This window comes from Ursus maritimus, unplaced genomic scaffold, assembly GCF_017311325.1.
Source record: "Ursus maritimus isolate PB19 unplaced genomic scaffold, ASM1731132v1 scaffold_11, whole genome shotgun sequence".
Classification (NCBI taxonomy): domain Eukaryota; kingdom Metazoa; phylum Chordata; class Mammalia; order Carnivora; family Ursidae; genus Ursus; species Ursus maritimus.
Window position 1 is genome coordinate 16,414,786 of NW_024423453.1, and position 19,996 is coordinate 16,434,781.

At 34.8% G+C, this 19,996-nt stretch overlaps 1 protein-coding gene across 2 annotated transcripts in view; it reads left to right on the forward strand.

Moving 5' to 3' along the window:
- The window catches only part of SPATA5 (spermatogenesis associated 5), a 321,325-nt gene that overhangs the window by 20,483 nt on the left and 280,846 nt on the right, over positions 1 to 19,996 (forward strand). For both annotated transcript variants that reach the window (XM_008689495.2, XM_040626287.1), the window contains exon 10: positions 19,106 to 19,260. In XM_008689495.2, coding sequence (XP_008687717.1) covers positions 19,106 to 19,260 — 155 coding nt within the window. The remainder of the gene's footprint in view (positions 1 to 19,105; positions 19,261 to 19,996) is intronic.

Here is a 19,996-nt window from a genome sequence, read left to right on the forward strand (position 1 = left end):
GATAGATAGATAGATAGATAGATAGATAGATAGATAGATAGATATCTGGGATGTACTTGGCACATACAAGCAGTAAATAAATATTAACTTCTATTAATGTGACTTAATAGTAATTTCAAATTACCAGTATTGAACTGATCTTTTTTCCTCTAGTCTAGCAATGAGTTGCTTTATGAGAAGGTAGTATTTAAAAAGATTAGCATTATAATTAGTGTCCAGTAGGGAAAGTATGTTGTTTTGTGTACAGTGTCTTAAATACTTTATGTTGTGTTTTGTAGTTTCATTCTCTATATAGCAGAATAAAGTTTAAGAACAGTGTACTAGAATTTTTTTTGCAAGGCATTTTCCTAAAGAAGCAGGGAATATAGTAATAAATGGATTTTGAGAGTTGGACAGACCTGCTTTTAAAATCAGGCTTGTGATCTTGGGCACGTTATTTGCTTTACCTGAGCCTTAGTTTTCTCTATTGGTAGATTCAGGTGGTTGTGGCAGATAGTATCTAAGTGCCCTGGTAAATATGACACTCCTTAGATATAAGGGAGGATGAGAAAGAAAGGGGGGAAAGCAAAAAGAAAGGATAAGAAGGATTAGAAAAAGGAAAGGGGAAAATAAATTCCCAAGTTATTTACTAAATGTGGCCTGGCCTCATTAGCTATTTTCTTAATACACCTGGCCTTTTTGCCCTTTATTGTGTTTTGTACCTGTTTTTCTGAAAAACTTGTCTGGGCTTTCTCCCATACTGTTCTTAGAGATAATGCCACAAAGCAGACTAATGTCAATTGTGACGTTAACTGCATTTTCTTATTGAAACAATTTTATAATTTCTGCCTATGGACTTGACATGAATAAATTATAAATTTGGTTTAATAGTGCAACTCAAAAGATAAAACAACTAAAACTCGTTAAGCATTAAAAATAGCAGAATTACATTCCAAGTGCTGTAGAAGAGGCATAAGCCTACCCTACATACTGAACACACGGGTATCGCCCTGTATTATGATGTGTGTATTGAGCGTAGGAAGAATAAACTCAGCTCTGTGGTAAATTTGAACTAGTCTCCTAGTTATAAATAAAAAGAATTGAGCACTCAATGTAGCATCCTACCTTAATTTAGAGGGGTTACTAGGAAATACTTTGAATGGGTCTCAGTCTTTTAAAGTGACCACCTAGGGAAATTTGAATTGGTGCCTCTTTGTTTTTGTTGTTGTTTTTTTTAAACATGTTACGTTTCCTTGGGTAAGTAGAAGCAGTTGCAATCATTACATTGACCTTAGAATTATACACAAAATGAGAATCACTGTTTTTTAGAAATGAGTCACGATAATATCTTAATATTTGGAGGTTGCAGTAATAATTTCTGACACATAGTGAATGCTCAATAAGTATTTGATCTGAGAAATATGTGAAAGCTGGAAGACATAATCAGACTACCACCCGACTGCCCTTGTAGAGCAGTAAAAATGTTTATTAACCTGAGAGTTGAATCAGTTTTATTTTTAAACCCCTGGTGAGATTCATCTCCCTCTCTCCTCTGTTGCCTTCAGAAATCCCTGTCTGTGCTGAGGAAACATATCCAACTGGTTAGTGCTGCCTGTAAAGGTACCTGTAAAGGTAGCACTAAATAAAGTCTAAGTGTTTTGTGATGCCTAAGTTACTGCTGCTACTTTTTTTTTGAACATTCCAGTCCATTTTTAGCTTCCCACTGACAAGATTTCTCAGCCATGGCTCTGACTGTGGACTTTGTATTTTGTTTAAAACCAGTGTTTTTCAGGAGGCATTTTCATTGTTCACCAGTTGTGCTGTGCTTACAGCTTGAGAATGTCCACTGGCGTATCTGGGAAGGAAAGCATTTTAACTTCTAGATTTGTGAGGACAGTGAGATAGTCTAGCTCCAGGAGATGTATTTCTGAGTGTCTAAGTTAATTCTGTCTCTATTCTTCTCCACAAAATCCACATTCATGTCATATATGTTCTTAATTCAGGATGGATGACTTGGAGCAGACGTTCTCAGACTTTATCATGTATCAGAATCACCTGGAGAACTTAGTGAAACACATTGCTGGGTGTGCTCCACTCCGAGTTGCTGATTCAGTCTTGGCTGCTGCTTGTGAATTCCAACAAGTTCCCGGCTGATGCTGTTGGTTTGGGGAGCACACTTTGAGAGCCGCTAATTTAGGTCATTGGTTCTTAAACCTCGTTATGCATGAGGTTCACCTGGGAAGCTACACACACGTTCCCTCTCCATATTTAATTAAGGGAAGTAGGGAACTGGAGCCCCTGCTTCTGTTTCCCAGCTGATTTTAAAGCAGCCAGGCTTGCAGTTGCCTGTGAGCAAATATTCTAAATTATTGGGTTAGGCCAGTAGTTCTCCAGTTTAAACCTGTCTAAGAATCACTTGTAGAGCTTGTTAAAACACAGTTCTGGGCCCCATCCTACTGGTTCATTAGGTCCAGGTGGGGCCCAAGAATTAGCATCTCTCTCAAGTTATAGGTGATACCAGTGCTGTGGGTGCAGGGGCTGTACTTTGAGAAGCAATGATCTTGGCCCACTAACCCTGATTTTTGGAGACTCTGTAACTGATTTAAATAACTAGATAAATTTAGAGACTGTAAATCTCTGCCAACCTCTGATGGTGTTGAGTTTTTCCGAGTTTTTATGTGACAGTAATGTACTATTCTGAACTATACCATTTAACTCTCCTTCTAGGAGAAAATAAGTGTCTTAAGTTTGTCTTGTAGGTACATATAATGGTTCTGAATAAAACTTAAAAATGGCAATTCTGAAAGATAGAAAAGCCACAATTAAGGAAATAGGAATTAACAAGAATACAAATAAAAATATAGACATATGTTTTTCCTGGAACATTTATTGCTTAAGATTTCTGGACCTGTGTGTTCTCTGAGTTTTTTTGTGCATTGGCCATCTGATGGTTTTCCTTCTTCCCTGGACTGCCTTCTAGTCAGAGAAACCTTGCCCTTTTTAACAAAGGGTGGTACACAGATGTCTAATAATAGCATACATTGAAGTGATTCAGAATTTCATAAAAGCTAAGTGAATTATATTTCCCATTGTTTTTGTAATCTAAAGGTTATTGTTTGTGGGATACTAATACTAAAGATCAAAGTCCCTATAGAATATATTTGTTTGTGCATGCTTTTCCAGGGCTAGAAGGTTTACAATCTATTCCATAGTTTGTGAAAGTGCCACTGCATCTTCTACAGTGTGCTTATCTCAACTTTTCTAATCTTTATTCCAGTGTTACTAAATATTTTTTGTATCTTTTAACTTTGTTTCCATAATGAGCGTGAAAATTGGAAATACTGTAGTAGTGTTGCTTTCAACACTTGGATCCTTTATCTGAGCAGATAACATTGTTTAATGTTAAGGGTTGGGTGTGAAACTTATTTTCAAATGTTATGTTTTCTTTATAATTAATTTTTAAGCTAGAGTGTGGTTTGATATGTTGTGACTTGTCCAAAAGCCTAATGTTTTGTAGCTCACCTTTTTAAGCAAAGAGCAGCTGCATTTTGAAATGTTTTATCTCAAGTGGACACGTTGTTTACAAGCTTAACTCTGACACATCCTGACATTTAATGTCTATGTTTGTATTCTTCCTGGGATTAGGCTGCCTTTCTAATTAATTAGTTGCATAGCCTTTTATTAATTCCTTCAAAATTTATAATGTTTTAAATTAACAACATAGATAAGCATACCACACTTTTTTGGAAAACATGAAATGTTAATTATGTAGCAGAGACATGAATTATATAAACTCTGCTGAATGTTAGAAGATGCTTAGCAACAATGTTTTCCAAATATAGGGATTTATTATAAACTTATCCTTCTAAGGCTGCCTGTGCCATTTCAGGAGAGTGAATATAAATAGAGCTTGATTTCTTCAAGAGGTGGACTCAGTCATTTTGTTTACAGTGAAAGGAAGTACTTGGTTCACATTCTAAGAATTTATCTTTAGCATCCTTGTTGATTACACATCATTTCAACATGTTCATACCAAATATTTGGGCCTTGATAAGATAGCATCACAGACAGGAAGAATTAAAAGTCTTATTTAAACAATGATTTTGTCATTATTACACTGAAGTAGGTCTAGTAACAATACTGAGTCTAAATACTATAACATAACTTTTTTTGAGGTGGAAAATTTTATCTGTCTTAATTCTGAGATATTTATATCCTTTACTCCCCTCTCTCACCCTTCACTAGCTTATTTTAACAGAAATTTATGGAAGATCTATGTACAAAATATGCAACAGTCCTCTTATGAAAGGATTTTTCTAAAGTTTTCCACCTTTTTTTGAATTCTGCCAATGTTGTTTTCTAAGTTAGAATTAATATTGATTCTGCAAAAATTCAGTATTTTTAAAGGAAGTTCAGGGAAGTAATGGTGTTTTGTGGAAAGCTTATGGTGACTTGTCGATTCAGATGCTACACTGCTCATTTAATTTCTTAAATTTTGTTTCCTTACCTGCTCGCCAGGGATACCATATTTTTTTTTAAGAGTTCTTATGAGGCTTAAAAATGTAGTCTGGGTGCAGTAGTCATGATTTCTACAGAACCTTGTGGTGTCACTTTCTCTTTTTTTTTTTTTTTAAAGAAAATCGTATTTTGTATGTATTTGTTCATTTCTCTGGTGGATGCTTATTTGAATTTTGGCATACTGGTATTTTATGAAGTATTCTTGGTTATCCTAGTACAGGAGATGATAGGGAAATCTGGCAGAATACTTTACCTTGCTAGAAAAGTTATTTTTCCTGAATTTGGAGCAGTAAAAGTCTTGCTCATCAATTACAAAATGCAAACTAGAGATAGTTTGATAGGACTTGTTTTGGGGTGCCTCCCTGACAGATTTTCTTGCTGAACTTGGGAGCTGTCACGGCGTATATAGGCAGAGTCACAGTCTCTTCCCTTCCCTCCCCGTTCTACATGTTAGTCTGCTGCAGGCCTGCAGTAGAGCAACAAAATTAAATCGATGTATCACGATCATCGCTCTAATTATTGCATTTTATAATGAATCATATCTTTATTCATTATTGTAGCTGGGTAAATAAGCAGTAATTATGCAGTGTAAAATCTCATGAAACAATGAACTTTCTCCTCTGTTTTATAATTATGAAATGTAGTGATGGTTTTATTTGTGATGTTGTGAACAGCACTGCATAAATACTGTGGATTTTTTTTATGAGAGGTGGATTTTTTTTTTTTTTGTCATTGAATTGGGTATCTTCATATTACTTTTGCTCTTCATTTGAAATGACTGGAGCTGAATGGTTTGTTTCAGAAAAACAGGTGGTAGTTTTAATTCTGTTTAAGCTCTCAGTGATATATACCATTTACTTCACTAGTGGAAACTTTTCCAAGTTGTCTTGCCAAGACTATAAAAGTAGGAAACTTGAGGAAAGGTTTTCTTCCTAATTAAAGCAATCACAGAAATAAAAAAAAAAAATCAGTCTATCTAAATAAGTTATTTCTAAGAGTTATTTTTAATTTTTTTTACTCTTTCTTTATCAGATCCTGTCAGCTTGATTTTCAAAATTTATTCAGAATTTGAGCTTAAAAAAAAATTAAACTGTTTCCATTGCTCTTATCTGGACTGTGGTGTAAACTGCTTCCTGCGTAGTCTGACTTCCACCTTCCAAACCTCCTTATCCTTACATCGTCTGAGGTGCAAGACTTTGAATTGCAGGCTTTGGAGATGAGGAGAGTCTTGGTTAGAGATAGGGATTTGGGAGTTGTCAGCAGTTAGATGGTGATTGAAGCCATTGAAATGAATGAAATCACTTGGAGTGAGTGGAATTCAGACATTTATTCATTTATTGAGCCAGACACTGCAGTGGGTGCTGGGGCTGCCTCAGTGAACAAGACAGTCTTGGACCCTCTCCTCTTAGAGCTCGGTGTGCCCAGGCAAGTACTACAGAGTAACAGGTAATCACAGTACCTGTGTGTGTTGGGTGTTTGTGAGTGATCAGGGAGGTTTTAGAATGCTAATAGGGAGAGAAGAGGGGTCCTGGGGAATACCACCATTCAGTGGTTGGCTTATTAGAAAAGATCTGGTATAGGAGACTAGGGAGTGGCTAGAGAAATGGGAAGAGAGCCGAAAGTGGAGACTCAAATGAGGGAAGATTGCAGAGAGGAAGCAATTAGAATTAATATTGTATTAGTTACCACTAATCCAATGTGTTAGCCATTGCTTGAAGTGCCTTACATGTATTCATGCATTTTTTTACTCACCGCATCCCTTATAAGGTTACCTTCATTTTAAAGGTGAGGAAATTTAGGTCGGAGAGGTTAAAGAACTTTCCTAAGATCACATAGGAGATAAGTAGTGGAGCTAGGATCAGCAGTATGAGAGACCACAGTGGCATCACTTGCTTAGCTTCTTACCTGGGAAATTATGGGGGCCTTGGAAGAGAGTAGTTGTAGTGGGGTCCTGTGGCTAGCTGCTAGATTGTGATAAATTGAGGGGGATTGAAAGTTGAGGGAACAGAGGTAGTGCTTGTGAATTACTTTTTCAATTTTAATTGTTGTGTTATTATTTAAAGTTTTGTACCTTCCGTAAAAAAGGGATGAATATAGTTGGCCTGCCCTCTGCCTTTGCATCTGTGCCCCCTTTTCCTCCTCAGGTAAAACGAGATCAGGTCATATTCCATCATTATTTTCCTGGTTCCTCTTCTCTGACTTGGGCCTTGCTATAGTCCACCAAGGCGTAAATCTTTAATCTGTTTTGGCATAAGAATTGTGCTGTAGACAACTATCTTTTTTTTTTTTTTAACTCAAAAAAGTAGTAAGGTTGATAAGCCAAGTAAGTAAATAATTTGATATTAGAAATTTGAAACTAAAAGCTGTATTTTTAGGAAAGTTTGTTAAACCTGGGACTGGTGAAGTGAATTAATCTTGATGTTTTAGAACTAGAAGACCCTCTCAGAAATCATTACTACATTCCCTTATTTCACAGATGGGGACAGACTATGTGATCTATCCAGGCTCAAACAGTGAGTGAAATCTTGGCCCAAGATTCAGGTCTTGAGACCAGTATGCCTTCTATAGTGCCATTACTTTTAAAAGCAACTTTTGAAAGTAATAGTGGGTTCAGAATAGACCTGGCTTCTGCAGTCAGCTTACATTACACAAATCACTTGAAGTATAAATAAAGCAAGAACCACAAGACCCTCTTTGAGGGTATTTTGTTTGATTTCTTTTCTGTTAACGAGCAGTGAGCAATGGAACTCTCCCAGTGATGTATCAAGTGATGCTTATCACCTTATCTATACTTAATACTGAGTTGAGGGAGAGTAAAGACTCCAGATAAAACAAAAATTTTCTATAGTTTGGATATTTTGAAGAACATATATTTTAAAAAAGGAGACTTAGATTTTATTATAGTTGCTTTCAGTCTTCACGTGCCTGAGGAAATTTTACACTCAACCTTCACTGTTCAAATCTGACACCCAGATGCCATGTTTCATGTTACTTTGTCATATAATTAAATGTCTGTAGGGTAGGTAGTAATTGTGAAAAGCATTATTATTCCTGTGATCACTTTAAGTTCATTGTTAGTTTCCAATAAAGGAACTTAATTGCAGTCTCAAAAATAATATCATTATTTAGTAAGCACTGGGTATAAAATTGTCAGAGTCCATATGTGTAGGGCAAAATGATGTTTGTTGATTGAATTTGGAGCAGATGGTTTTGAAGAACTCGAATTTAGAGTAATTGCTCTTATCCGGAAGTGATTATCTCTGGATAGTGATGCAGAGCTTGAGGGGGAACATGTTTTAGACTGGAAAGAATGTGTTGGCATTAGGCTTGCTTGAGGCATTTTGACTTTTCTTCATTGTGTCTTGTTTTCCATTCTCAAAACTTTTGAGAGCATTGGAAAATAAAGTAATTAAAACAAAATGACAAATTTATTGTTTAATTTGTTTAATTAGCTACACCTGTTTTTTGTCTCAAAGTTGTGTTTTTTAAGAACATGGATGTACTGCTTCTGTTTTTGTTTACATTTTAAAAATTAACTTTAAACTTAGTAAGAAAAGGAAATGTCATAGATTGCTTGCCCTAAGCTATATTTGCTGATGGTGTACATGTGTCCATTTGCTCCTCTAGTTAATTGTTTACTTCTGGCTTATAAAAATACATGTATTTTTAAAAATTTAATTTCTTGGTGTAGATTCTAGTATGCCTCATTGGGAATGGTTGATGTCCAATCATTTAAGCTTAGCGTTATAGAATTTTAAAGCTGAAAAAATAATTTAGATAAAATATACTTTATTTTTTCCATTTAATAAGTGAGATAACATATGACCAAAGAGGCTAAGTTTTATGTAAAGTGACACCTGAGCTAGTGGCAGATCTACGACAACAGAGAATTGGTTGCATTAATATGATAGGTCCAGGGGTCTTTAATTTTTGCAAGCTCTGATATACATTTAACATTTAATTCATATAAATTCTGTTTCAACTTGTACATTATTTTCAAAAAGAATTTGTATAAAATAGAGTAGGTCTATGTAGAGTCTAGAATCATGGAACCTTAGATTGGAAAGAATTTGAAGGCCTATGGCAGGAATTTCATGGATCCCTTAAGTTTTTATAGCTTTTGCAAATTTGTAATTTTCCATATTGTCCCTTTTCCGTTTCCGACAGTGCGGCATGTTGTCTTCTCAAATATCTGCAAACAAATTAATAGAGCTGGATTGAAGTTTATTTAAAACATGTTCTTTTATATTTCTAACTGTGAATTCTTTTAAGGACAGGAATTTTGTCTTTATTGTTCTACATGGCCTCATAGTGTCTGAAGTTATGCTCATTTTTGTCCCTAGGCCTTTGTATGTGCTATTCCCTCTGCCTTGAATACTCTGCTGCCTCGGTGGCCTCAATTCTCATGTTACCAGTTTAACATCCACTCATTTTTCAGGGCTGACTACTGAGGTTGGACATACATTTTAGTCTCTCTTCATTTGTGAAGTAGAAGAATATACTAAATGATTTCTCTGAAGTTTCTCTAACTCCAAACTGTCACCAATCCCACAAAAGTGGGTTAGGTGTCCCTGACATGCGTTTTTGTACCGCTTTGTTCTTTCCATGACATAATACTCAGCACAGTTTATAATACTTGTTATTATGTGTCTTCTCTATTAGACTGTTAGACTATGAGAGGCTTATCTGCATCTTGCTCTTGTGGACTCTCTTACATGTAAGAGCTCAATATATTTATTGAATAAATTATGTTTAGGAGGTACTTAGAGAATATTTTGAATGAGTGAATAGATGAATTAATACTGAAGAAGAGTGCCTATGAAAGAGTAACTTATGATTGATGAATATATTTTCTCAGTGGCTCATGATATAATATTTTAATAGTTGCCTTACTTTACTATGAACTGTAACTGAATTGGCAAGTAAGTAATGTGGATATGGCGTAGTGCTTCTCTTATTGAGAACTGTTTTTTAAAAATACCTTCAGATTAATTAAATGTAAGAGATGCTCTTCTCTCTCCTCGAGTTCTGTTCTTTTCTTCTTTCTCACCACAGTCCCATACCAAACATGTCCATTTGTATAAACATATCCTGAAAATGAAAACTCACTGTGAGGACTATAAATCATATACACAGTACATATTTTGCAAAGTAGTATATTGTGCACACAAGTCAACTTATTTATTTACTGAGTCCTCACTGATACTAAGACTGATTAAGTCTTCTGTATGGACAATTCACAGAACTTTTCTTACTACTCAGGTATGTATTCAATTTTTTCATTGTGTTGCTTTTTCAAAAAAATCATTAATTTGTCGGAATTTTTAATACAGTTTGGTTATGAGACCTTTGGATATATATATGTTTATTTTAATGTCTTCTACTCTAATTTTTATTCTCTTCGTATTGTCTTTGAAGGAAGAGAAGTTTGTAATTATATATAATATATTTGCTATATATAAATATAACAAAACCACTTTATCAATATTTTCCCATGTGGCTAGTGATTTTTGAATCCTGTTTAAGAAATGTATCAGGGCATCTGGGTGGCTCAATTGGTTAACCATCCGACTCTTGATATTGGTTCACGGTTGTGAGATTAGGCCCTGCATTTTGCTCTGTGCGCTGGGCATGAAGCCTGCTTAAGATTCTCTCTCTGCTGCTCCCTGCTCATGCACTGTGTCTCTCTCTAAAAAAAAAAAAAAAAAAAAAAAAAAAAAAAAATCTTATGTTAATTCCACTATCGTGAATATTTTGTATTATCTTCTTTCATTCTAAAGATGTTTTATTGTCTTATCTTTCACATTACCATCTATAATTTATTCCCTTTTTCCGTGCAGGTAATCAGTTGTACCAGCATCAGTTAATGAAATGAGTATCTGTCTTTCCTTGCTCTGCAGTATTACCTTTGTCATAAATCAAGAGTTTGGGTTCATTCTGAATTCTCTGTTCTCTTTGTTTGACCTCTTTATCCTTGTGTGAATCACTGAAATGTCTTTAATCACTTCAGCTTTATTAAAAGCTTTAATTTCTGGAGCATAAGTATTCCTGCTCCTTTTTTCTTCTTCATCAAGGTTGTCTTGACTATTCTTGGCCCTTTGCATTTGCTTATAACTTGAAAACTCAACTTGGCTGCTTGGGTTTCTCTTTCCCTCTGTTGCCCCACTGCCCCCCCCCCTTCTCTCTGTCTCTCTTCCTCAAATAAATAAATATTTTAAAAAATCAGCTTGGTAGGCACCCCCCCCACCCCAAATTGGATTTCAGTTGGAATTTTTAAGTCTCTTGATCAATTTGGGGAGAATTAGAAAGTTAACATCTTTGCAGTCCGTGAATATGGTAGATCCCCTCACTTATTTTAGGTCTTCAATTTTTCTCAAAGTTTTTTGTGAAGTCTTTCATAATGTTCATTATGTTTATTCTTAGGTATTTAGGTTTTTTTGAATGCAGTTATAAGTGACATCTTTTAAAATTTTACTTTATAGTTTTTTTTTTATTCTCTTACCGAGGAAAAGTAAATTTTTGTGTATTGACTTTGTGTCTGCCTACCTTGCTAAATTCACTTATTAGTCTTAATAGTGTATATGTAGATTCTTTGAGTTTTCTATGTAAATGATTACATTATATCTTTACATGTGTACAGTCTGCTGATAATGACAGTTTTATTTCATTCCTTTTAATCTCTATGATTATTATTTCTTTTTCTTGCCTTATTGCCCTGGTTAAGATTTCTAATTTAGTGTAAGTAATAAGTTATTCTTATCTCATTCTTGATCCTAGGGAGAAGGTTTCTAATATTTTACAGTTAACAGTTTTTTTTTTTTTTTAATTTTACTTATTTGAGAGAGAGAAAGAGAATGAGAGAGAGAAAGCACGAGAGGAGGAGAGAAAGCATGAGAGAGGGAGAAGCAGACTCCCCATTGAGCAGAGAGCCCAATGTGGAACTTGATCCTGGGACTCTGGGATCATGACCTGAGCTGAAGGCAGACGCTTAACTGACTGAACCACCCAGGCACCCCACAGTTAAGAATTATATTCACTCTATGTTTTTTGTAGCTAATCTAGTAAAGAATTTCCATCTGGTCCTAGTTGGTTTTTAATAATTAACTGTTGATTTTTTATGATAGTACTTATCTGTGTCTATTGAGATAATCATATTGTTTCTCTTTTAATAATATGGAAAATGGTGTTCATTGATCTTCACATGTGAAACCAACCTCATATTCTTGGAACATAACCATCTTGTCATGATGTATAATCCTTTGTTTAATTATGTTTTTGCTGATGTTTGGTTTGGGATATTTGCACATATGTTCATGAGAGAAATTCACTTATAATTTTGTTTACTTATAATGTACTTTTAAGATTTGAGGAGCACGGCTGTGCTGTCCTTCTGAGTCAATTTGGAAATTGTCTGGCTTTTATTTTTCTCTGGAAGACTTTTTGTAAGCTTAGTGTTGTATTCATCCTTAAATACTTCATAACATTTTCCAATGAAGCGATTTGTGTTTGGAATTTTGTCTGTAGGAAAAGTTTTAATTACAGAATAAATTTATTTAATAGCTATTGGAATATTCAGTTATGTGCTTTTTTTGTTTGTTAGTTCTGATAAGCTTTTTCTCCTAGAAATTTCTTCCTTTCACGTAATCCATTTTGAGTCTATTTTTGTGTATGGTATAAGGAAATGGTCCAGTTTCATTCTTCTGCATGTGGCTGTCCAGTTTTCCCAATACCATTTGTTGAAGAGACTGTCTTTTTTCCAGTGGATCTTCTTTCCTGCTTTGTTGAAGATTAGTTGACCATAGAGTTGGGATTCCATTTCTAAGTTCTCTATTTTGTTCCATTGGTCTATGTGTCTGTTTTTGTGCCAGTACCATACTCTCTTGATGATTACAGCTTTGTAATAGAGCTTGAAGTCCTGAATATAATGGACATTTTTATGGTAGTGTCTTCCCATTCAAGAACCTGGAATGTCACTCTTTTATTCATATTTCTCTCTTCATTAAAATTTCTCCATAGAGGTCTTATATGTTTTTGGTTAGGTTAATTCCTAGCTAATTTATCATTTTTGTGATTATTGCAAATGGTGTCTTTTTTTAAAATTGTAATTTAAATTTGCTCTTCTTGGTGTAGAGAAGTTTTATATTGATAATTTTTTTTTTTTTTGGTCAGTCTTCAACCTTGTTTAACTCTTTATTAATTCAACTCGTTTTCTTCTGATCTTTTTTGGCTTTTCTGGGTAGATGATTGTCATATGCAAATAATGGAAGTTTTATTTCTTTCCATCCTTTTACCTTTCTCTCACTTTTATTTTTTCTGTTCTTAGTAGCCAGGACCTCCACGAATAAATTATCCAGTAATAGTAATAGTGACATCTTTGTCTTGTTACCAATTTTAGAGAATGCATATAAAGTCTTTGTATTAAGTGTAATGTTTGCTGAAGATTTCTGGAATATAATCTTAATCAAATACGCTTTGCTAAGAGCATTTTAAATTATTTTTATCATTATAAATAGATGTTGAATCTTATCAAATATTTTTTTCCTGTACAGTAAAAATAATTATTCTCAATTCTCAATTATTCCTGTACAGTAAAAATAATAATTTCAGAGATAAACTCTTTGTGAATATTATGGATTTTTTAAATACACTGTTAGACTTAGTTAACTAATATCTTATTTAGACTTTGCCACATGCCCACAAGTTGCATTATGCTCCTAAAATGTTTGAGTGATTTTTGCTCTCACTTATTAAAAACCTCAGTCTATATACATATAATCAGGAGAAAGAAAAAGGGTAAGTCTAAAAAAATCTCACGGGATTGTTATTTCTGTCATGATCCAGTTAGGAGATCGAACCTATACCAGTTACTGTTACAGAGATAATTTCATATGAAGAATTGATAACCAATTATAAAATGTTAACTAAGTAATTCAGGGTAGCAACTACAGGAAGGACCTATCACTCCTGAGGCTGGGAAAACAAAGGGAAACGGTTGAAATTATTAAAACCTAGAAGATGAGCTGTAACTCAAGCCCTTGAAGAGTAGCAGCCTGATGCTCTGAAGGCTAACTCAGACTTCTGAGAAGGTAGCACTGCTCGGTTTGTGCTGGTGTCCCTTAAGGGTTGTAGCATGATGGTCGCAGGAATAGCAAACAGACGGTAAGTCCATGGGACATAAACAGGAAGGAATGAGTCCCTTTTGTCCTCTTCAGCTTTGCTGTCTCCCTCTAGAGCTTTGCGGTAGCATTAGCAAAGTCTACTATGGATTTAAAAAGTAGTTTGCAGTCTCAGCCCTAGAGCTGAGTATAGAAGCATGATTTTCAAGCTAAGAGTCAGTAATTTAATAAGTGGTACAATTGAAAACTAAATCAGATAATATTTAAGTAAGCTCTCTGTGAGCTACAAAAGACATCATACAGCAAATTAGGTATTAAGAATAGAATGTTAGTAAAAATTCTGTTTTAAATGTTCTCAAAGATGAAATCATAACAAATACATTTTATTAGGAAATAAGTGTTAAAAATAACTGCATTCTGCTTGAGTATTTGGAAAAGATCAATAAAATAACCCCAAGAGGAAGGAAATTAAAAATGTAAGGTTGGATTAATGGAATAGAGAACAAAACAGCAAAGTTAAAAAAAATTCATTCTTTGAAAAGATTTTTAAGATTATGAAGTCAGGCGAAGGTCCATTCAAGAGATAGGAGCATACTATTGGTATTTTTAGTGAAAGAAAAAAGAAGATACAAATGAAACACCGAGAGAAGAATTAACTACAGACCAAATAGAGATTTAAAAAAACGAAACAAAATAAATGTTCCTCCTGTATGTTAAAAGCCCTCCCTGCAGAAGAATAATGTGGGCTATCTATCTCACAGACTTTTCCTATTAATTTCCTGGCAGCCTCATGATTGACTTTACTTTGACTCACTATACTCTGTTAATGTAAATACATGTATTAACATTTCCAGTATAATTTCTAAAATAATAGAAAACGAGTCATATAACTTCAAAACTAGTAGAAGGCAAAATGGAATGTAGAAAGGACAAAACAAAAATCAATCAGTCTGAAAGAACACAAGAAAAGGAGATGGTAGGGCTTAGACTATAGCCACATTAACATTAGTTCAAGGAATTTTAAGGCAAAAAGCATCCCTGCAGATAAAGATGAGTACTGCATATTGATAAAACGTTCGGTTCATTGGGGAGACGTAACAAAGGTAGCTGTGAAATGTGTAAAGCAAAACTTTCTGTAACTACAAGGAGAAACGAACAAAGCAGACATTTTAGTGAGAGAATTTTAATGCATCTCTTTCAGTGGTTGAGGATAGAGAAGATTTGAACAAAAAATAAAAAAACTTGAACTAATGGGTGTATGTTTGGAATACTGAAACCAAAAAATATATATTGAAGTACACATAAAACATTTATGAATTTACAGTTCAAAAGATTTCATTTAATACAGCCCTTATTCTCTGACCAAAAAATTCATTTAAATTAAAAATCAATAAATTAGAAAATTTTGTAATTTGTAAATTACAAAACTCTAAATAACTCATTGGTTGAATTATAATATGCAAATGAAAAGCTGTTTAGGACTGAACAATGTAGATATATTAAAATTTGTGGTATATAGCTAAAGCACTGCTAATAGGGGAATTTATAACCTGAAATTCTTAAATTAGAAATGAGGAAAGGTTCAAAAATAACAAGCAAGGCATTGTCATTAAAAAATAATAGGCCCTAGAAAACAGAATATTTAATACAGATTGGGCAGAAATGGACAGAAGAGGAAGACAATTACAAGAAAGAAATAGAGTGTTTTGGTTACGAGATCTTCCGCGCTAACTGTATGCTCCATTCCTTGCTACCTCTACATGGTCACAGTGGGCTCTAGGGTTATCTCAGCTTCTGCTCAGCATCTCTTGTTGATCCTATTAATCTTCATTGGAAGCTCATCTTGAGAGATTGTTTACTTCTATTTCAAGACTAGTTCTTGGTTTTATTGGGGAGGGGCGGCAAAAACTTGCTAGCCTTTCTCTCGGTCCCAACTGCTTGCAATCCTTAAATTACCCAAATCATTTTTCAGGGCACCACTATTCTTTGTATTTGTTTCTTCTTATATTATCCCTGGTTCTTCTAGGTTGCTTTTTTTTTTCTATGTATTTTGTTTCTTCATAGTGCTTGTTAGAAAGCATCCTTAGATATCTAGTGATCTTTGGGTGTTTTCTCATATTTAAAAGTGGAGCTCCTAAAAATTGAGTAGGTGCTCTGACTGTTGGGGCATGTGAGTTTGTGGTTTTCCGTGTAGTGAGTTCCGCACGGACCCTTTCCTTGGGTGAACAAACCTGTCAGTATCCTTAGTCTTTCCTCTTGGGCTGGTACCTGTCTAGGAGAAGGATCTTTTAACTTCATATGTGGCAGGTGTATCCTGATGGTAAACTCGGAGCAGCAAGGAAGAACAGAATGGAGGAGTGGGGAGTCTCACTAATATCTCTATTCAGTATGATTCCCTTGTCTTTAACTGTGCTTTGCGTTCCCTCAATTCAGAAACGGTTTGTGTTACTTATGCAGAGAAGACATCTTCAGAGGTGGGGTACAGGAAAAGTCATCTGACTCCATGCAATTAGGGAGGGGATCTTGATGATCTAACTGCTTCCTAAAAGACTTCTCTCCTGACCTTCCATTTTTCTCTTTCTAACCCCGATTTCTTTTTCCAGAAGTGATTTATGCTGTCCAACTTTGAGCTTTTTTGATTATATGTGGGTAGGGTGAATAAGAGGGGCATCTATTGGCATAAATCTGGTTTATAAATTTGGTTTATAAATCTGGTTCCTCTGAGATTTTTTTCACTGTATGTGTGTCAGCTTTCCTGGGTCAGTTATATTCAGTCACTACTTGTTTATTTGCTGTCCAGTTTCCAAAATTTTCGTTGCTATTATATTGTTTTCTCTATTTGCCCTTCCAGATTTATGTTTCTTTAAAATTCCCTTTATAACTCATTGTAGTGGGATTTTAGGAGGGAACAAAAGTAAGTGCTTGGATTTAATCTACTGTCTTTACTAGCTTGAATGACTTTACTTCAAACCTTTATTTTTCAACTCTTGATTGATATACTCAGTAGTGGCTCACTGTCATCTTTTAATTTTAAGTTTATTTGAGAAATAGTAGGTAAATATATATTACATATTGGTTGGATATGTTAAATTGTGCTGTGTTCATCACAGAATTAGTCTGTTTTATTATTTCTTAACTTTTGAAAACTACTGTATTTATTTTATTTTTATTTTTTTTTTTGCCTTTTCTGTCTTTGGGAATCACTCCTTTTTTCTTGCTGTCTTCATAGATGTGGAAATTTTTGCCCCCCTCTAAATTCTGTAGTTTGCATTTGAAATCATGGCTGTTTTGCTATTTTATAAATATACACTTATAATATTGTATATGCTTTTTAAACCTTATATTGTCTTTTTTCCAAATCCCTTCCTCACATGAAAATAATTGGTCTTCTTCCTTGTCAGGCTTTATGCTTACATGTCATAAATGTGGCAGGAAAATTATTTGACGACTTCCTTTGCTTCAGTTTTTAGTATCTCAGTTCTGGTAAGAGTGAGGTATCTGGTTTAAATTAAAAATATTGACCAGTATTGCCAGAGAGCCATTTGAGACATGAAGAAGAATCAGATTCTTCTGGTCATTTGATTACTTCCACTTATGTAAGATTTTATAGGAATTCCTTAAGTTCTTTTGGGCCACCAACGTGCTGTTTAATACAACACAGGACCTTAGTTACTGCAGTTTTATCTATTTGGTTTTTTTTTATGCTGCTGTAGCATTTAACTAAAACTTATGTTAGGCAGTGAAACAGTCTAATTTAATATTAACTTTTATTTTTGTGTTAAGAGTTGTGAAGGGTCTGCACTTTTACCCTGCCTGGAAGCTAGTAAGTTTTCCAAGTGCTTGCAGAAAATACAGTATTCCTGGGTCATGGGGTGCCTGGCTGCCTCAGTCATTGGAGCATGTGACTCTTGATCTTGGGATTGTGAGTTCAGGCCCACATTGGGCTTAGGGCCTACTTAAAAAAAAAAAAAAAAAAAATCCTTGGGTCACAGTCAAAGGCCAGAATATTACAGCAACAGAAGTAGTCAGAGCAGCAGCATTTGCACCAGTTCTTTGAGCCTCCCTTTTCACAGAGTGACATGAAGAAGGATTTCTTCTTGTGTAGCTATTTTTCCAGTTTAGCCTACTATCTCAGAGTCCTCCATGAATTTAGACTCACACTGATAGTTTCCTGGAAAAGATTACTATAGATTGATTTTCTGAATATCCTTGAGCTATTCCCTTTTTTTTCTTACTGGTCAAAGATACCTTGCCTTCTGTTCTGGGAGTTTGTGTCTGCCTTCCTTGCCTCGATGCTTCTGTTTCTCTATAAAAGTTCAAAGAAGTGAAAGCAAGTAAAATGATAGTTATGGTATCATTTTATCTTTGTAAAAAATTCTTGGAGGCATAGCATCCTTGTGTTATACAAAAGACCGTTAACATGATGGAGCTAGCTGGTGTCCCAGGACAAGTTCGGATATTCAGACTGAATTTCTGAGGGGTCTCTGAGACCAGAATTCTTCTAAATGGACCTTCTTCATTAACTGGAACACAAAAGTCTCATTTTACTAAAGACTCTAAGGCAAAGAGCACATAGATAGGGACTTTGCTGCCTAGAGGTCTTTGTCACGGATCAAAGGGCTCTAAGCCTGGCAACTTAGCTGTAAAGGAAGGAGAATTAGGACATTTAGTTTTGTCAGTGTTTAAACTGCAAGCAATAGCAAAACCAAAGAATTTGCATGTGTCACTTTCCAGGTCTACATGATCTCTTGCAAGTTGTTCTTGATTTCTCTAAATTTGACTTGGTTGAACATCTCTTTGGCTCCTGCAGTATTTTACTGTTCTGATTCCACTCCTCCATCTCTTTGTATTCTGTCTTCTTTTAAAAGCATCACTTCTTCTTATGCTTTTCAAATGATGGGCTTTCTTAGGAATGAGACTTTAGCTCCCATTCTTTCATACCTGGTCTCTTTCTAGACTCTTTTTATAGCTCTCTCCTATTCCTGTAATATCAGATCTCATGTGTATGCACACCACTCTAAAGTCTGATTCTTTCTTGCATTCCAAAACCACATTTCCAACTGCCAACTGAATATTTCCTTTAAGATGTTCTGCCAATACCTTATAAAATTTATAACTCTGGGTTGAATGTATTAATAAAAAGGGCGGAAGCAAGAGGTGTGTTATTCCCTAGGTTATTTTGATAACTCTTTATGGTATTTTTTGTGGATGTTGTTTTGCAAGTTTTATTTCATGTTTATAAAGTATCTGTCTTTTCATATATCATATCAGTTTGTCATATTTTTACTGCCCAAATTAAGCATTTGGATTTTTGCCTTCATCTCCCATATTCTTGAGATACCTCTCCCCACCTCCATATATACACACAAGCACAACCAATTTTAAATGCTATAATATGTATGAAGTTTGGATTTATTATTAGTTTTTTGGTAATGGTTCAATCTGTATTTATGGGGCAGAAGATAAATCTTGTATTACTTTTCTCTTTACAGGTCTCTATGCCTTACGGAGAGTCCTGAAGAAACAGCCTAATCTCTCTGATAGCAAGATAGCTGGGTTGGTGAAGATTACTCTGAATGATTTCTTACAGGGGATGAATGACATCAGGCCCAGTGCCATGAGGGAAGTAGCAATTGATGTACCAAATGTAAGTCATTTGTACTCCCATGCTAGCTACACTGTTTGAACTCTGAAAGAAACTGAGACTTCAGGGAAACAACCTACCTAGGCTAAACTTTAAGAAACATTTTTTTTTTAATTAAAATTTTTATGGATGTAATTGGAGCTTCAGTGAGGTTGTAAGAAGTACTTTAGGGAGATCCTGTATATTCTTCACTCACTTTTCCCCCAGTGTAAACAATCTTGTAAGCAATACTACAGTGTCACAAGCAGTATATTCATATTGATATAATCACTGATCTTATTCAGATTTCTACAATGTTACTTGTACTTGTGTGTGTGTGTTTAGTTCTGTGCACTTTTAATACTTATAAAGGTTTGTGTGTCCATCACAAGAATCAAGATACAGAATAGTTCTGTTACCATGATGATCCCTAGCTTTGCCCCTTCATAACCCTACTTAGCGTGTTCCCGCACCCAGTTCTAAAATTCTGTCATTTTAGAAGTGTTATACAATGGAATTGTATAGTAGCAGCCATTTTGTATTAGTTTTTCCCCATTTAGCATAATTTCCAGGAGATTCATCCAAGTTGCTATGTGTAGCAGTAGTTTGTTCCTTTCTGTTGCTGAGTAATATGCCGTGGTATGGCTGTACCGTAGTTTGTTTAACCATTCATCTGTTGAAAGACATCTGATCTGTTTCTAGCTTGGGGTGATTATGAATAAACCGTCTATGAACATTCATGTGCAGGTATTGTGTAAAT